The following is a 12,663-nucleotide window of genomic DNA, read 5'->3' as shown; positions in this document are numbered from 1 at the left end:
TTCTTTATTCCTTCAGTTCACCTTATTTCTCACTTAAGTGATTCTTCTTCCTGTTTTCTCTCCTCCTGGTCTTTTATTTCTGTTTCTGTACGGTTTCCAGGTGTGTTTGGCAACGTCAGCACAATACACGTATGTGAATATGTCTCTTGCAGGTTTAAAGGTCAAAAGGTCTTTGAAACACACATGGTGACACCACTCAGTCAGCGCTCCAATGTCTCCATCCCCAGTTGCCAAACAGGTACACAGAGATATGTGGGTCTCAGGCTGTGAGTCTTTTTTTTAAATAGCAAACAGATTTGTATGTTTATTTATTATTTAATTACATATTTATTTCATTTCTCATTTCCTCATTAACACCTCACACTGTTCATATGTGTCCAATTTATAGGATCCAGTTGTTCCACCGTTTTGTCCTTCATGGCCCATTCTCCTCCGTTTCCTTCATCCTTCTTTCCTTCCCTTCATCCCTCTTTCCTTCAGGGTTGTGATCAGGATGTTTTACAGAAAAGCTTAAAGTGATGATGAGTGGTGGGAAAACTCAAAATCAGAGTCGTGTGAAAAGTGTGGAGGACGTCCCGTTCCTCCCCATTTCCTACTTCTGGCTCTCCTCCCATCCATCTGTTATTCTTCCTTTTCTATCCATTCATCACACACACAAATGGCCACACAGGTGTTATCGCAGCTTTTTGTCGAGATTAATGTTTTGTTTCCGGAAGGTGAGAAGGAAAAAAAAGGGAACTTATTGCTTAAACTCATCCTGAACAAAACCCTGAAAAGTCACCGTCCCACCACTGTCCCCCTCTCCCTCCGTTTGTCTCTCGCCCGTCGACGTGCTATTTACACACAAACTGGTCCACGAGCGTCGTGCAGCGTTTGCACTTGACGTAGCAGCACCAGTGGAACTTGCAGTGGCAGCGCTCGTGCTTGTAGGTCTTGAACTGATCGTATCCTCGGCCGCAGCACATCAGCTCGCAGCCGTCCATGCCCTCTGAGGTTTTGTTGCAGAGGCGGCCCTGCGTGCCCAGGGAGCCGGTGGTCTCGTTGCGGAGGCAGTAGTCCGGGCTGGGATCGATGTAGACCAGGTCCTCTGGGGTCGGGGTGTTGAAGCGTTTGTCCACCAGCTCCAGCTTCCCCTGGAGGAAAACAAAGAAAGAGATAATGAGTCTTAGAAATAATCAATTCAGGTTTTTTTAATTGATTTCTGTTAAACTTTTGAGGCAGAGGTGCATCAGGTATGACTTCAGTACCTTGCGTCCGATGCGCATGGCACCGGCACTGTCGTACTTCTCCTTCAGAAACTCTCCGACGCGTCTGAAGTCGGCCAGCTGGAGCCAACATGTCTTCAAACTGCAGGAGCCCGAGACACCGTGACACTTGCAGGCCACATTAGCAAGGTTGTACACCGCCTGGTGGAGTGAGAGAAAGAGACACATCATGTCATTCATCTGATCTCTTTACACTTTTTTATCAATGTCTGACCCATACATAAAGGAAAGAAAAGTGTCTGACATATTTCGATTTGTAGATGTTAGATGTCTCATAAAAACACATTTTGCAGCCTTGTTAATTTATTATCCTAACATATGGAATGGTAATAAACAAAAACTAAAGGAAAGGGCCTCATGAAATAGTCTGGAGTTGACCCCTAGGTCTGACCCTGAAACTGTTGCTGTGGATCAGTATTTCCTGTTACGCTGCTGCCATCTAGTGTTGAAGGTGTGTAACTGCTGCCATCAGCCATTCAGCAAAGTGATGAAGCAGAAGAGCGAGCAAACTGCTCCTGGAGAAGTGGAGGTAAATCCAGGTGGTAGATGTTTTAGTTTAGAGTTACAGAGTCATGTAGATACACTCTGGACCTTTCTGCTGCCAAAAAGAAGACAGTTGGATAATGGCTGAAAGAAAATACACCACATGTAGATCCACATGTGCCAGCTGAGCACTTGTCCATGCACTGCCGGACTTCCTGAGGGATGTCCCGCTCCTGCCTCCGCCTCCACCAAAATAACTTTAACACCGCAGCTTGAAAATCTGGAAATATCCCTCCCTCGTCTCTCTGGTTTTTCCGTCACCGCCGTGCCGGTGCAGAACCGACTCCCTGTTCAAATGGGCAGCGAAGAACCGATAAACAAAAGGGGAAAATGAAAAGCGAAGGAAAATAAAGAAAAGATTTTTGTGCGCTGTTCTCGGACTCTGCTGTCGATACCGCTCCACCAAACTAAAACAAACAGCCGACTCAGAATAGAAGGTCTACTGCTAACCAGAGGAAATGAGCCTCTATTGTAAAATTAACTTTCCCACACAGTTCCTGTATAGAAAGCAGTGATTTTACAGAATATGTAGAAGAGACATGGTATTATCTCCGCTATAAAGTCCTCTGGTCTCCTATAATATGAGAGATGACTGGGTACGTCCACTCATCTGCTTTTTATTTATTACTTTCATGACACATACTGGAAACTAGTCACTTATTTAGACAGTGGAAGTGGCTAAATGTCTGAGAATGCCCCCCTCCCACCCTCCATACCAGCGAACCCCATCAAACTGTCTCCTCACATTGCCTGATCTCAATTACCTTCTCACCTCTGTTAACCCCCAAACACCAGCGACCCCTGCTCCCCTCCCCTCCCCTCTCCTCTCCTTTACTACCCAGCAGGCATAGCACTCGGCACCCTCCAATCCCGAGATTCGACCCCGGTGACCCCCTCGCAAGACCTGAGAGCAGGGGACAATGACATCTTGTAGAAGAATAAAGAACTTTTCATTCTTTATTCCTTCTTTTTTTTGGAAAGCGTTTGTGGTTTTGTTTTTTTGATATTTTAAGCCTGCAGAATGTGTGAAGCTTTTCTCTTTGTGTCGCTTTTCTGTACAGAATGAGGGAGGCGTTAATGGGAGGTTAAGGATCAGGCTTTTTTAAAGTTAGACTCTGTGCCACCGTTCATCAGGTGGAGGAAATCCTTATATTTTATGAGTCTTGGCTGTTTCACAAGCCTCGGATTCCCCACTGTGGGGGTCTAGGATATTTAGAGCAGCAATAATAAAGAAACTGGATACACAACTTTTTTCTTCTGCTTATTTCCAAGAATATTAGGAAGGAACCAAAGCATAGAGTCTTTAAGGAGCAGCCTGCAACAGATCTATTTATCGGCTTTATAACTCAAGTTATTCAGCACATTCATAACTTTAAGCCTCTCTCTTTTGTATGTACACTGCTTTTTATTATTACAACACAATACAGGCTGCCAATAACCTCACGCTGTCAAATCACACCATGCATGTGTGTGTCCAGCTTCATACTGAGCTATTTGGTAGGTCATGCCTGCTGGGCGCAATGACACCGGACCTTATGAACACACACACACTCACACACACACACAAGCACACTCACACACACACGTTCAGTCATCCGTGGTGGAGACACGGTCTCTGTGTCAGGCACAATAGGTTCTGCTCAGACAGGGTGAGGGGTTAGGAGCCGTGTGTGTGTTTGTGTGTGTGTGTGTGTGTGTGTGGAGTCAGTACTAGAATGGGGCAGAAATAGAGAAAATAGCCCACCCTCACCGACCAATGAATGAAGACTAAAGACGACCAAAAACAGGGACACATTTCATGTCCAATCCTCTTGTTCAAATTAAGAATTTACTAAGTTGTCAGCCATTTTAAGACTTTGTTTTATGTTTTGTATCTCTTTATCCAACCTCCTGTTGTCCTCAGCCACTCGTCTCTGCCCTCATGTGGATGAAATAACATGAGATGACATGACACCTCACTAGACAGACAAACGGAGACAGTCAGAGTTTGTTGGCTGTGACAAATTAAAGTCCAGTATGTAGCATGACATATTTCATCATCTGTCAAACACAGACCCTCCTAGTCCACTAAAGCCTGTGTAGACTGTACAGTGTGTGGACACATTGACATATAAAGACAAACTATGAGACTGACAGTTACATGAGGGATTTCTATTGAAATATTTAACATGTTATACACTGTATGAGTTTCTTCTATATATATTCACTATCAACTCCTAGTAACTAGTAAGAGCTGTAGTTTTGTGCTTTAATGTGTACAATTCCCATATAATTTAACATGACAAATTCAAGTCCGACCCACGGCTTTCTATAGCATCTGTCCATCTCTTACTACGCTGAATTAAAAAAAAAGAAGAAGTTCTCTCTAGAAACTGAAAAAATCACACTGGGATTATATAGACGGATATTGGTCTTGTCAGATATTGAATGGTCATTTCTGTTTCTAGTTTTAATTCAAGGATACAAACTGATGATGATGTGATTTTTGTTGGGCCTTGTACCAAACAAAATATGAGAATAAGATCCGCAGGGCCAAGGTGTCTCTGTAGGAACACTTATGGTGCAAACAAGGCACAACAATATTGTTTATTAGAAACAAATTGCAGCTCCTCCAATTTGGATAATGAACTCGTGCTTATTGTGAATTTGATCACACTGAGATGAACTGTGCAGCTCTAAAAGTGCAACGTGGTCCGCAGACAGATGAATGTGAAAGTTTACTTCTGTGTTTGGACTGGAGGCGGCACAGAGGGTGGCCTGTTATTGTCTTCAGACTGGGAATGTACATTTAGTTGTTGTGGTCTCTATGTGACAAGCACTGCCTCATTTGATTTGTGTGAAACGGACACAGAGGAACTAGGTGACTCTGTGTGTGTGTGTGTGAGTCTTTGAGAGTCGGGGGAGTGTGACGGAGTTCCATTCCTCACCCTGCGTCTCTGTCTCCAGACGCTTGTACACACACACACACACACGCACACACACACACACACGCACACACACAGCGGCACGCCCCTGTCACCTCTACAAAAGCCCTGTGGTTTGCCTTGTTCAACCAAGCAAGACAAATCCCGCTTAAGACAAACCAGCGTGTCCCGAAAAGAAAAAAAAAAGAGGAGAAGGAAGGATGGAAAGAAGGAGAGAGAAGTCTTCCTCTCTCTCGCTCTCCTCCTTTTCATCCGTCTCTTCTTCTCCTCTCTTCCATTCCAGTGCACAGACAACAATGAAAGCAAAGAATCAAACAGGAGAGAGGAGGAAAACTCATTCAGAAACAGTGTGTGTTACAGAGGCGTGTGTGTGTGTTGGTGTGTGTGTGTGTATGTGTGTGTGTTAATACAAGGCCGTAGCAGTAGATCTTTCTCTCATACACTCTCCTATAGCCCCAATGGGACCCTCAGCAGAAACACAACCTCTCCAGACCCTCACCTTTGACCTCTGACACACACATGCACAGAAACCAGGCTCACTGTCTCTCACACAAATCAAATGGAGCTGAGCTGTGCACACACAGACGAACACGCACACACGCACACGCGCGCACACACACACATGCACACACACACATGCACAAAGCGTCTCTGTCTTGTAAACAGCTTAAACAAAGCTTCTCTAACCGAAGATAAACACATTCTCCTGATTCACTGTGCAGCAGAATGGGCAAATGGATCTTTTACGAGGAAAGTGTGTGTGTGTGTATCTGTGTGTGTCTGTGTGTATGCGTGTGTGTGTGTATGCGTGTGTGTGTGTGTGTGTGTGTGTGTGAGTGAGAGAGAGAGAGAGAGAGAGAGAGAGAGAGAGAGAGAGAGCAGTCAAAGGTGAAAGGTTTCTTTTAGTGCATTTCTTGTAATGCTCTCTCCACCTGAGAGCATTTCCAAACACGCTCCTGCATTAAGTCTGCAGCCTCTGATTGTCTCCGTATGGCAACCAGCGAGGGACAAAAACCTTTAAAACTAATAAATAAGTATGGTATATCAGCAGAGTCTTATCAGTGTGCGGTGGCCGTCTTTTTCTATTAATAAATAAGTATGTTTTTGTCTCCTTATTTTCTTGTACAACTTTTAACAAGTTTTATCTCCAAAGTGGTATTGTCCATTGTGTGTACAAGAAGTTATTGTGTGTATGTGTGTGCTTGTGCTTCTCTGGTGGAATGTGCGTTGACCCAGCGACCTAGCCAGACTCCAAGGGCGTTAGCAGTTATACCATTTGGACCCTCCCAATAAATAACCTACACACACACACACACACACACACACACACACACACACACACACACACACACACACACACACACACACACACACACACACACACACACACACACACACACACACACACACACACACACACACACACACACACACACACACACACACACACACACACACGCACACACGCACACACACACACTAACAAAAATCCTGGCAGGTCAGGCGATCAGGGGCCACCTTGACTCACACACACATTCCTTACAGACACACAGATATAGTAGGGGTCAACACACATGGGTACGCACACATAAGTTTGAAAAAACTAGATATTTTAACTTTAACGTTTCACCTCTTTTTTTTAAAGAAAAAGAACAAGTGTGTGTGTTATCCTCCTACCTGTCTCCCTGCTTCATTATTCTGGATGTTCATCAGGGTTCGGCCGTGCTCCGCTGACCCCCGGGGGTAATTCTTCTCCCTCTCCCTGGCGTCCACGAACTCGCGGGCGAACCTGTAGCCGTAATGCACGTTGTCGCCGCACCCGCCCCACAGCCAATCCCGCGGCAGGTCGCGGGGTCGAGCGGCACGGCTGCAGCCGCAGGTAGAGAGCTCGCCCTCGCGGCACGCCCGGCTGATGGCGTTCACCACGCCGGCCGCGCTGATGGCGTAGGTGAAGGCCGTTTCCCTGGAGCCTGAAATGAGGAAGAAGAAACAGAAATGTGAACATTTAAATTCTCACTTATTTAGTCACAGTGGCTGCTGCTTTAATTTATTCCTGCCTTTGGTAAGAGTGAGTGTGTGTGTGTTTGTGTGTGTGTGTGCATTCAGAGACAGGAAACACGGGTAGCTGCTCAGGTTAACCCCCACAACACACAACACAGCAAACAGCCCCACACCCCAGTCCACCTAACAATAGACAATAGATGTGATTTCAGGCTCTAACTCCGTACCTGGTTAAACTCCACAGCTCTAAATACCAGCTCAGTCATCCATAATACATGTGCAGCATTTAATGAAGTAAACAAAGCAGTTTCTCAAGAACTATTTGGAACTACTGCGTAATTGTCCTTCAGGTTTACTCGCCCACTGGACTGTTTTAGGAACCGTTCATCCATCTCTATAGAAAACTGATTGTCCTAAAAACCAGATTCCTAAAACAACACAATTTCAGGACAGACATTGTTATTAAATGTCATTTTTCCCCAGCAGTGAGGACTAACAGTGAAATCATCTCCACTGTGTTGAGGTAAAGGTCGGAAACCTCAGAGATAATTGTTTGAAAGTTTTGACTAATTAAAAACAAAAACATCTGCATGGCTGGACGAGCGAAGAGATTGGAGAGAAGATTGTAAATCTTTGTGAACTGACCCACAAAGTGTGGAAAAACTTCCTGGTCTAGCTGTCATCAGCTCAAACAGTCACACTTTGTGGTTTACAATACAAACTCCAGCACAGTTTCAGTGAATGTCCTGCGGTGGCTTTGATGCAGAGCATTACAACACAGACTGGTTCATATTAATGATTTCTATTGACTTCCAAGACTAACACCGTTTTACACTGTGGAATACACAACACGACCTGCGTGTCCTATTCTCTGCATTAATACACAAACCATCCCAACACACAAGGAAGTGGAAAAGGAAAGACAACGGCCTGACAGGTGGGAGGTTGACTGCAGCGATACTCCACCATTTACATGAGAACAGTGAGGAGGCTCGCAGCAATTCAGGTTCAGTCTGCATTTACATCACACTGACATTTTGGTAGTTGTGACTTCAGTATTTGAAGTTTATACGAATAGTTTTCTTCTTTCTTTCTTTCTTTTTTTATTAGTCTGCAGGACTCAGTGTTGAGTTTAATGTCTCTTGGAAAATTGTATTTTTTAGTTTCATTATTGTATTCCTCCATCATTTCTACATAAACCTCATAGGTGTGCAGTATGCCACACATGATTTTATGGTTTCTAATGCATTTTAATGCTACAGTATTCCTATAATTGTTCCCATGGATGGTTTAATCAGCTATTTTGTATGGGGACATTAACATAACATTAGTGTGTCCTATTTATTCCTACATAAATGCTATTTAAAACAACTAATATATTCAGTGGGTCCCTTGAATTCTTATATACTTATGGTGCCTGCATCTCTTTGGGTAGGTCATTGATTGTAATAGTTTTTTTTTCTATTTCATCTCTCTATGCTCCTGTTTTCTTGAGTTATTTGAAGTCTCTGGTATCACTCTGTGATATATCATAGGATTACTGAAGCCTGCAATCAACAGCAGGCAGCTAGACAGACAGGTATGCATGCAGAGCTGAGGAGTGTGGGTATTCATTCAGGGGCTTTTAGGAGCAGTCACTGACCCAGTCAGGACAGGCCATATATACATATTATGCAGCAGGATAAAGAGACAGGGAGAGAGGCCGAGTGGTTTACGAGGCTGCGGAGCCGAGACTTCAAATAGCAGGTCCGGATCTGCCGGCTCGGTGTCAGCTCATCAGCGCATTTCAAAAGAGGAGCCGCAGGACAATGGACCGACTAACACCTCCATATAAACCTGGAGATAGACTGACTGTCAATAGAGAGACGCGCACGGAGGGACGGAGACAGAGGGAGAGAGCCGCAAACACCTCGTCCCGCTGCCCGCAGCGGATTTGACACTTACTTGTTGATGAGAGGTTTCCCACATCGCCTGCTGGGAATTAGAGGCGCAGGGAGCTGATCCGGGATCAGAGCTGCAGATTTATTAAAATGACTGAAAACGCGCGACATGTTTGTTTCTAGCTAATGGTGGAGGGTTTAATGCAACTGGACGGACGACAGTAGCGTTTCCTGTCTCGCTCTCTTTTTTTCTCTCTCAAAGTTAAATTATTTCACTGCGCATGTGCAGAGTGGGAAATGATCTGCGCAAATTATTCTAATCCTCTCCGGTTTCTGTTACCTTCGATCCAACAGCCATGTCAACTTAATACTTTTTATGAACGAAGAGAAAAAAATACCAGAGAAAAAGAAAGAGAGAAAGAAAAAAAAGATGGCTAAAAACTTGGTGGAGGACACCTTGGCTATAGCCTATTTAACATGTTAGGATGATGGCGAGCACACCTATCGACTATTATCGATTATTAAAATTACCGGGTTTTTTGTTGTTGTTTAAAAAAAAGAAAGAAAGATAAAATAGCCTACAACTAAATTTTGTGAAAACATACAATTCCTTTTAATTACTCCTGATAGAATAAAAACAAACCTAAACTACTGACAACTCAATTTCTGAACCACATAACTACATAATACACTATTAGTCTCATTGGTATTACAGTGTTTTAACTGGGGGTTATATCACAAACTGAACCTACAAGGCCTGACACCTGATTGTTTTGCTAACTTTAACTTTTTCATATAAATATGTTGTCATCGGAGTCAGTACAGAAACAAACTACAGTCTGTCCAATAGATTGTGTAGAATTGCAACAGGAATCTTCACCATTTATGTCTTTGTTGTATTATTTCAGTCTTTCATTTGACTGAAACCAAACAACCTCGTTTCTATTCTGTAACCTTTTATTACTCTGATGGTCACAATCACAGCACTTTCAAAACAAGACTATAAATTGGTACATCACGGTCACCATCTAGTTCAAATGTCAGCCCACTGCAGGAATGTTGTCATCACACTGAGCTCGGGTTTCAGCAGCCAACAGGTTTTTCTCTGTCATTGCTTATTTTACCTCTCAAAATAAAATTAGCAGTGGTTATGATGGGTCATAAATGCTCGAGATGCCAAACAAAGTGGCTTCTGGGCTTTTTTCATGCTTGACAAAATCATTGTTTTGGCTTATATTGCAATTGTTTTACATCAGAAAAAGTGGTTGTATTGACATGTAAAATATGCAATCACACAGAATGAAAGGCAACAGAAAAAAAAAATCTACAAACAAACAAACACCCACACACTGACTGATGTGTCGCTTCATACTGCCACTTTTCATTACACTCTCTCTGATTCCTCTGTTCTGATCAAAGAGTCAACTCACCAATTTGCATGACCCGGCCAAACACAGACGTGTTGTCCACTGTGCTGCAGTTCCACCTCCTCTGTCTGAACTGGTACTGGCACTCCTTGATGCCAGTCTTGGCTCCATCTCCGATGTAGATCATGTGGTCCTGGTACAGCTGGCAGAGCTTCCTCTGGCCCTGCACATCGCACAGCAGCAGCAACAGCAGAGGAGAGATTAGCAGAGATTAGTCTGTTAATGGTTTGATACTTTAGTGGTCCCAGTGGGGAAATTCTCCCTGTATTAGACCAGTCCCTTGGAGTCAGGGTACTGGAGCTGCAGAGGATGGGCTTGGAGGAGGATCAGGTGCAAACAGGATGTGTTTCCCACAGACGGTAACTCACCTGAGAGAGTCCGGACAGCTGACTGCAGAGAGGCTGAGCTCCGATGATGTACATCTCTGGCCGCTGGATCGGGGTCAGAGCTAGTGACCTGAGACACAGAGGCTGTGTTAGTCCACAGTTTAAAGTAATAAACTGGATCCATTACGCTCAAAGAGAAGTGGCACAGACGTGAGCTACTGCGATGTGCGGCGGAGGTCGCTGCTGCTCGGGACAAAGTTCAGACTCAGGTTTTTATCAGGACAGCTGGCCTATAAAGTGTCGATAAATAAGCTCCTCTGGTGAACATCTCTGCCCCATCCATCCTTTTCTTTTCTTTCCTTTACAACAAACAAGCACTGACATTTGGAATCATATTTTCCTCATAAAGGAAGAAGTGGACACATAAAATAGGACAGTTTATCACCTTCATCTTTTGGCTTTCATTGACATCTTGTTCAATGGAAGACAAATTAAATTCTGTCCAGAGACATGGAAGGAGAGCAGATCTTTTCTACCACATCATTACATGTAATACAAGAAATGCATTTCACATCTGTGAGGCTGTGGCTCTATTTGGGCAACAGGATAGTTTTTGGTTGCATTTTGGTGTCTGAATGTACTTTTAAATGGAAATGACATTAAACAATATGACATGGTGCATATATCATATTGTTTAATGCTTCACAAACTAAGATCTTATTCTTATTAAATTTGATTAAACCCTGACTTTCTAATAATCCCCCACACACAAGTGAATATTTTGAGTTTTCTAAGTCAAGAACAAGTGTGGTTAATTGGTCCTGGAGCAGCAGCAGCGGCAGCAGCAGCAGGCCACCTTACGGCGCCATTTGGGGCTCAGCCAGGGTAAATATTGTGACAGAGCCTTCACATTTGTTCCATTCATTGTTAGTGCTCCACCACACGAGTGGAACATCTCGGCACGATGCAAAACTACCCCCCAAAACACACACATAGACACAGCAGGCAGCACAAAGTGAAGTTTGAGCTCAAATTGACAGACATCTTATCAATGGACTAGATGTGAAGAGAGGCTAAATGTGTTGTGCGTAAAAATGAAAACACGCACGTTTTGATACGCTTGGATGCAAAAATTACAAATACTGTGCAAAAAAAAACGTATTCTACAAACTCTGTCTTTTGTCAGTGGCTCACCCAGTGGAGGTCAGAGTTCATCCACGTTTTATTCGCCGCACCACTCATCTTTCCAGAAATCAATGCACCACCGGTCACCAGTTACTCACCACCATGAGTTGGCATCCACCAGCAGCAGTTGGGAGCTGCAGGCGAGGAAGGCGGCTGCCAGCAGCAGATGTCGGGCAGCACCGGTTCTTCTTCTCCGGACAGGCCTGTTGTCCATGGTCCGCCGCGTCGCCGCCTCACAGCCGGTGTTTTGTGGGGAAGCGCTGTGCTGCTGAGACACGGGCAAAAAAAAAAAAAAAAAAAAAAAAAAAAAAAAAGTGAGTATCCGTCCTGATCTGCCCCTGCCGGGTCTTTGGATCTGGGCTACAAACCCGGAAAGCTGGCGATGCTGAGTCAGACTCACGTGTTTCTTGTTTTCTCACAGTCTCTAGTATTTCAACTGATACAGAAATAAATGTCCCATCAAAAATGCTGCAAAACACAGAGGTTAATGTCCAGATTGTCTACTTTTTACTGTGGACTGGAGTCTATGGTTAATCTGAAATTACAGCAGCATGTTCCTCGAAGGTCAAGAGGCTGCTTGTAAAGAAGAAAAAAAAATGTTGAGTCCACTTTACTGGTAAAAACTCCAGCTCTAAGATGTGCGTAAAATGGTTTGGTATCAGTTGGGTTTTACGCAAGGAGTGAGACCACTCCTCCTTCACCTTCTGTCACTGATAGAACAGGATAAATAAAGAATAAAGATGTGAAAAGTGTGGTCCTGTCGTTGTCTTGAGGAAAGATTAACAAGGAGATTAAAACGCTAATTGAGCAGCAAAGCGACTGTTCCTTTCCCTTCCTGTCCCCTCACGGCCACTCCACATCTCTCTCTCTCTCCCTCTCTCTCTCTCTGGTAAACACTCCTCCTCTTCTCACCCCCACTTCACCTCAGAACTCCCCCACCATGCCCTCTCATCCCTCCCTCCCTCACAGTTTTACGGCCTATATACTGGGCGCGCCTGTGTCTGTGCGTGCGCAGACCATATAAACAAACGGGTACTGGATACGGTCAACATTTATGACTGCAACAACCTGTGATGTTGAAGATCTTCAACACAATCTGAAATCTGGAGAAT

At 44.1% G+C, this 12,663-nt stretch overlaps 1 protein-coding gene across 1 annotated transcript; it reads right to left on the bottom strand.

The window, feature by feature from the left end:
* Positions 1 to 483: 483 nt before the first annotated feature.
* Positions 484 to 11,780, bottom strand: wnt5b (wingless-type MMTV integration site family, member 5b). The gene is made up of 6 exons (XM_083999207.1): positions 11,650 to 11,780; positions 10,409 to 10,496; positions 10,044 to 10,203; positions 6,410 to 6,702; positions 1,248 to 1,406; positions 484 to 1,133 (listed from the first exon to the last, which is right to left on the bottom strand). The coding sequence occupies exons 1-6, from the start codon at positions 11,763 to 11,765 to the stop codon at positions 834 to 836; spliced, it is 1,116 nt and encodes a 371-aa protein (XP_083855333.1). The 5' UTR covers positions 11,766 to 11,780; the 3' UTR covers positions 484 to 833.
* Positions 11,781 to 12,663: the final 883 nt, after the last annotated feature.

Source organism: Trachurus trachurus (assembly GCF_905171665.1).
Source record: "Trachurus trachurus genome assembly, chromosome: 23".
Taxonomy (NCBI): Eukaryota; Metazoa; Chordata; class Actinopteri; order Carangiformes; family Carangidae; genus Trachurus; species Trachurus trachurus.
This window is presented reverse-complemented; position numbering and strand designations above follow the sequence as displayed.

Excerpts from the sequence above, each read along its gene's own strand:
- wnt5b (XM_083999207.1), bottom strand. The coding sequence starts at position 11,765 with ATGGACAACAGGCCTGTCCGGAGAAGAAGAACCGGTGCTGCCCGACAT. Across the intron at positions 10,204-10,408 it reads AGCTGTCCGGACTCTCTCAG|GGCCAGAGGAAGCTCTGCCA; the intron begins GTGAGTTACCGT and ends TGCGATGTGCAG. Across the intron at positions 1,407-6,409 it reads ATAATGAAGCAGGGAGACAG|GCGGTGTACAACCTTGCTAA; the intron begins GTAGGAGGATAA and ends TCACTCCACCAG.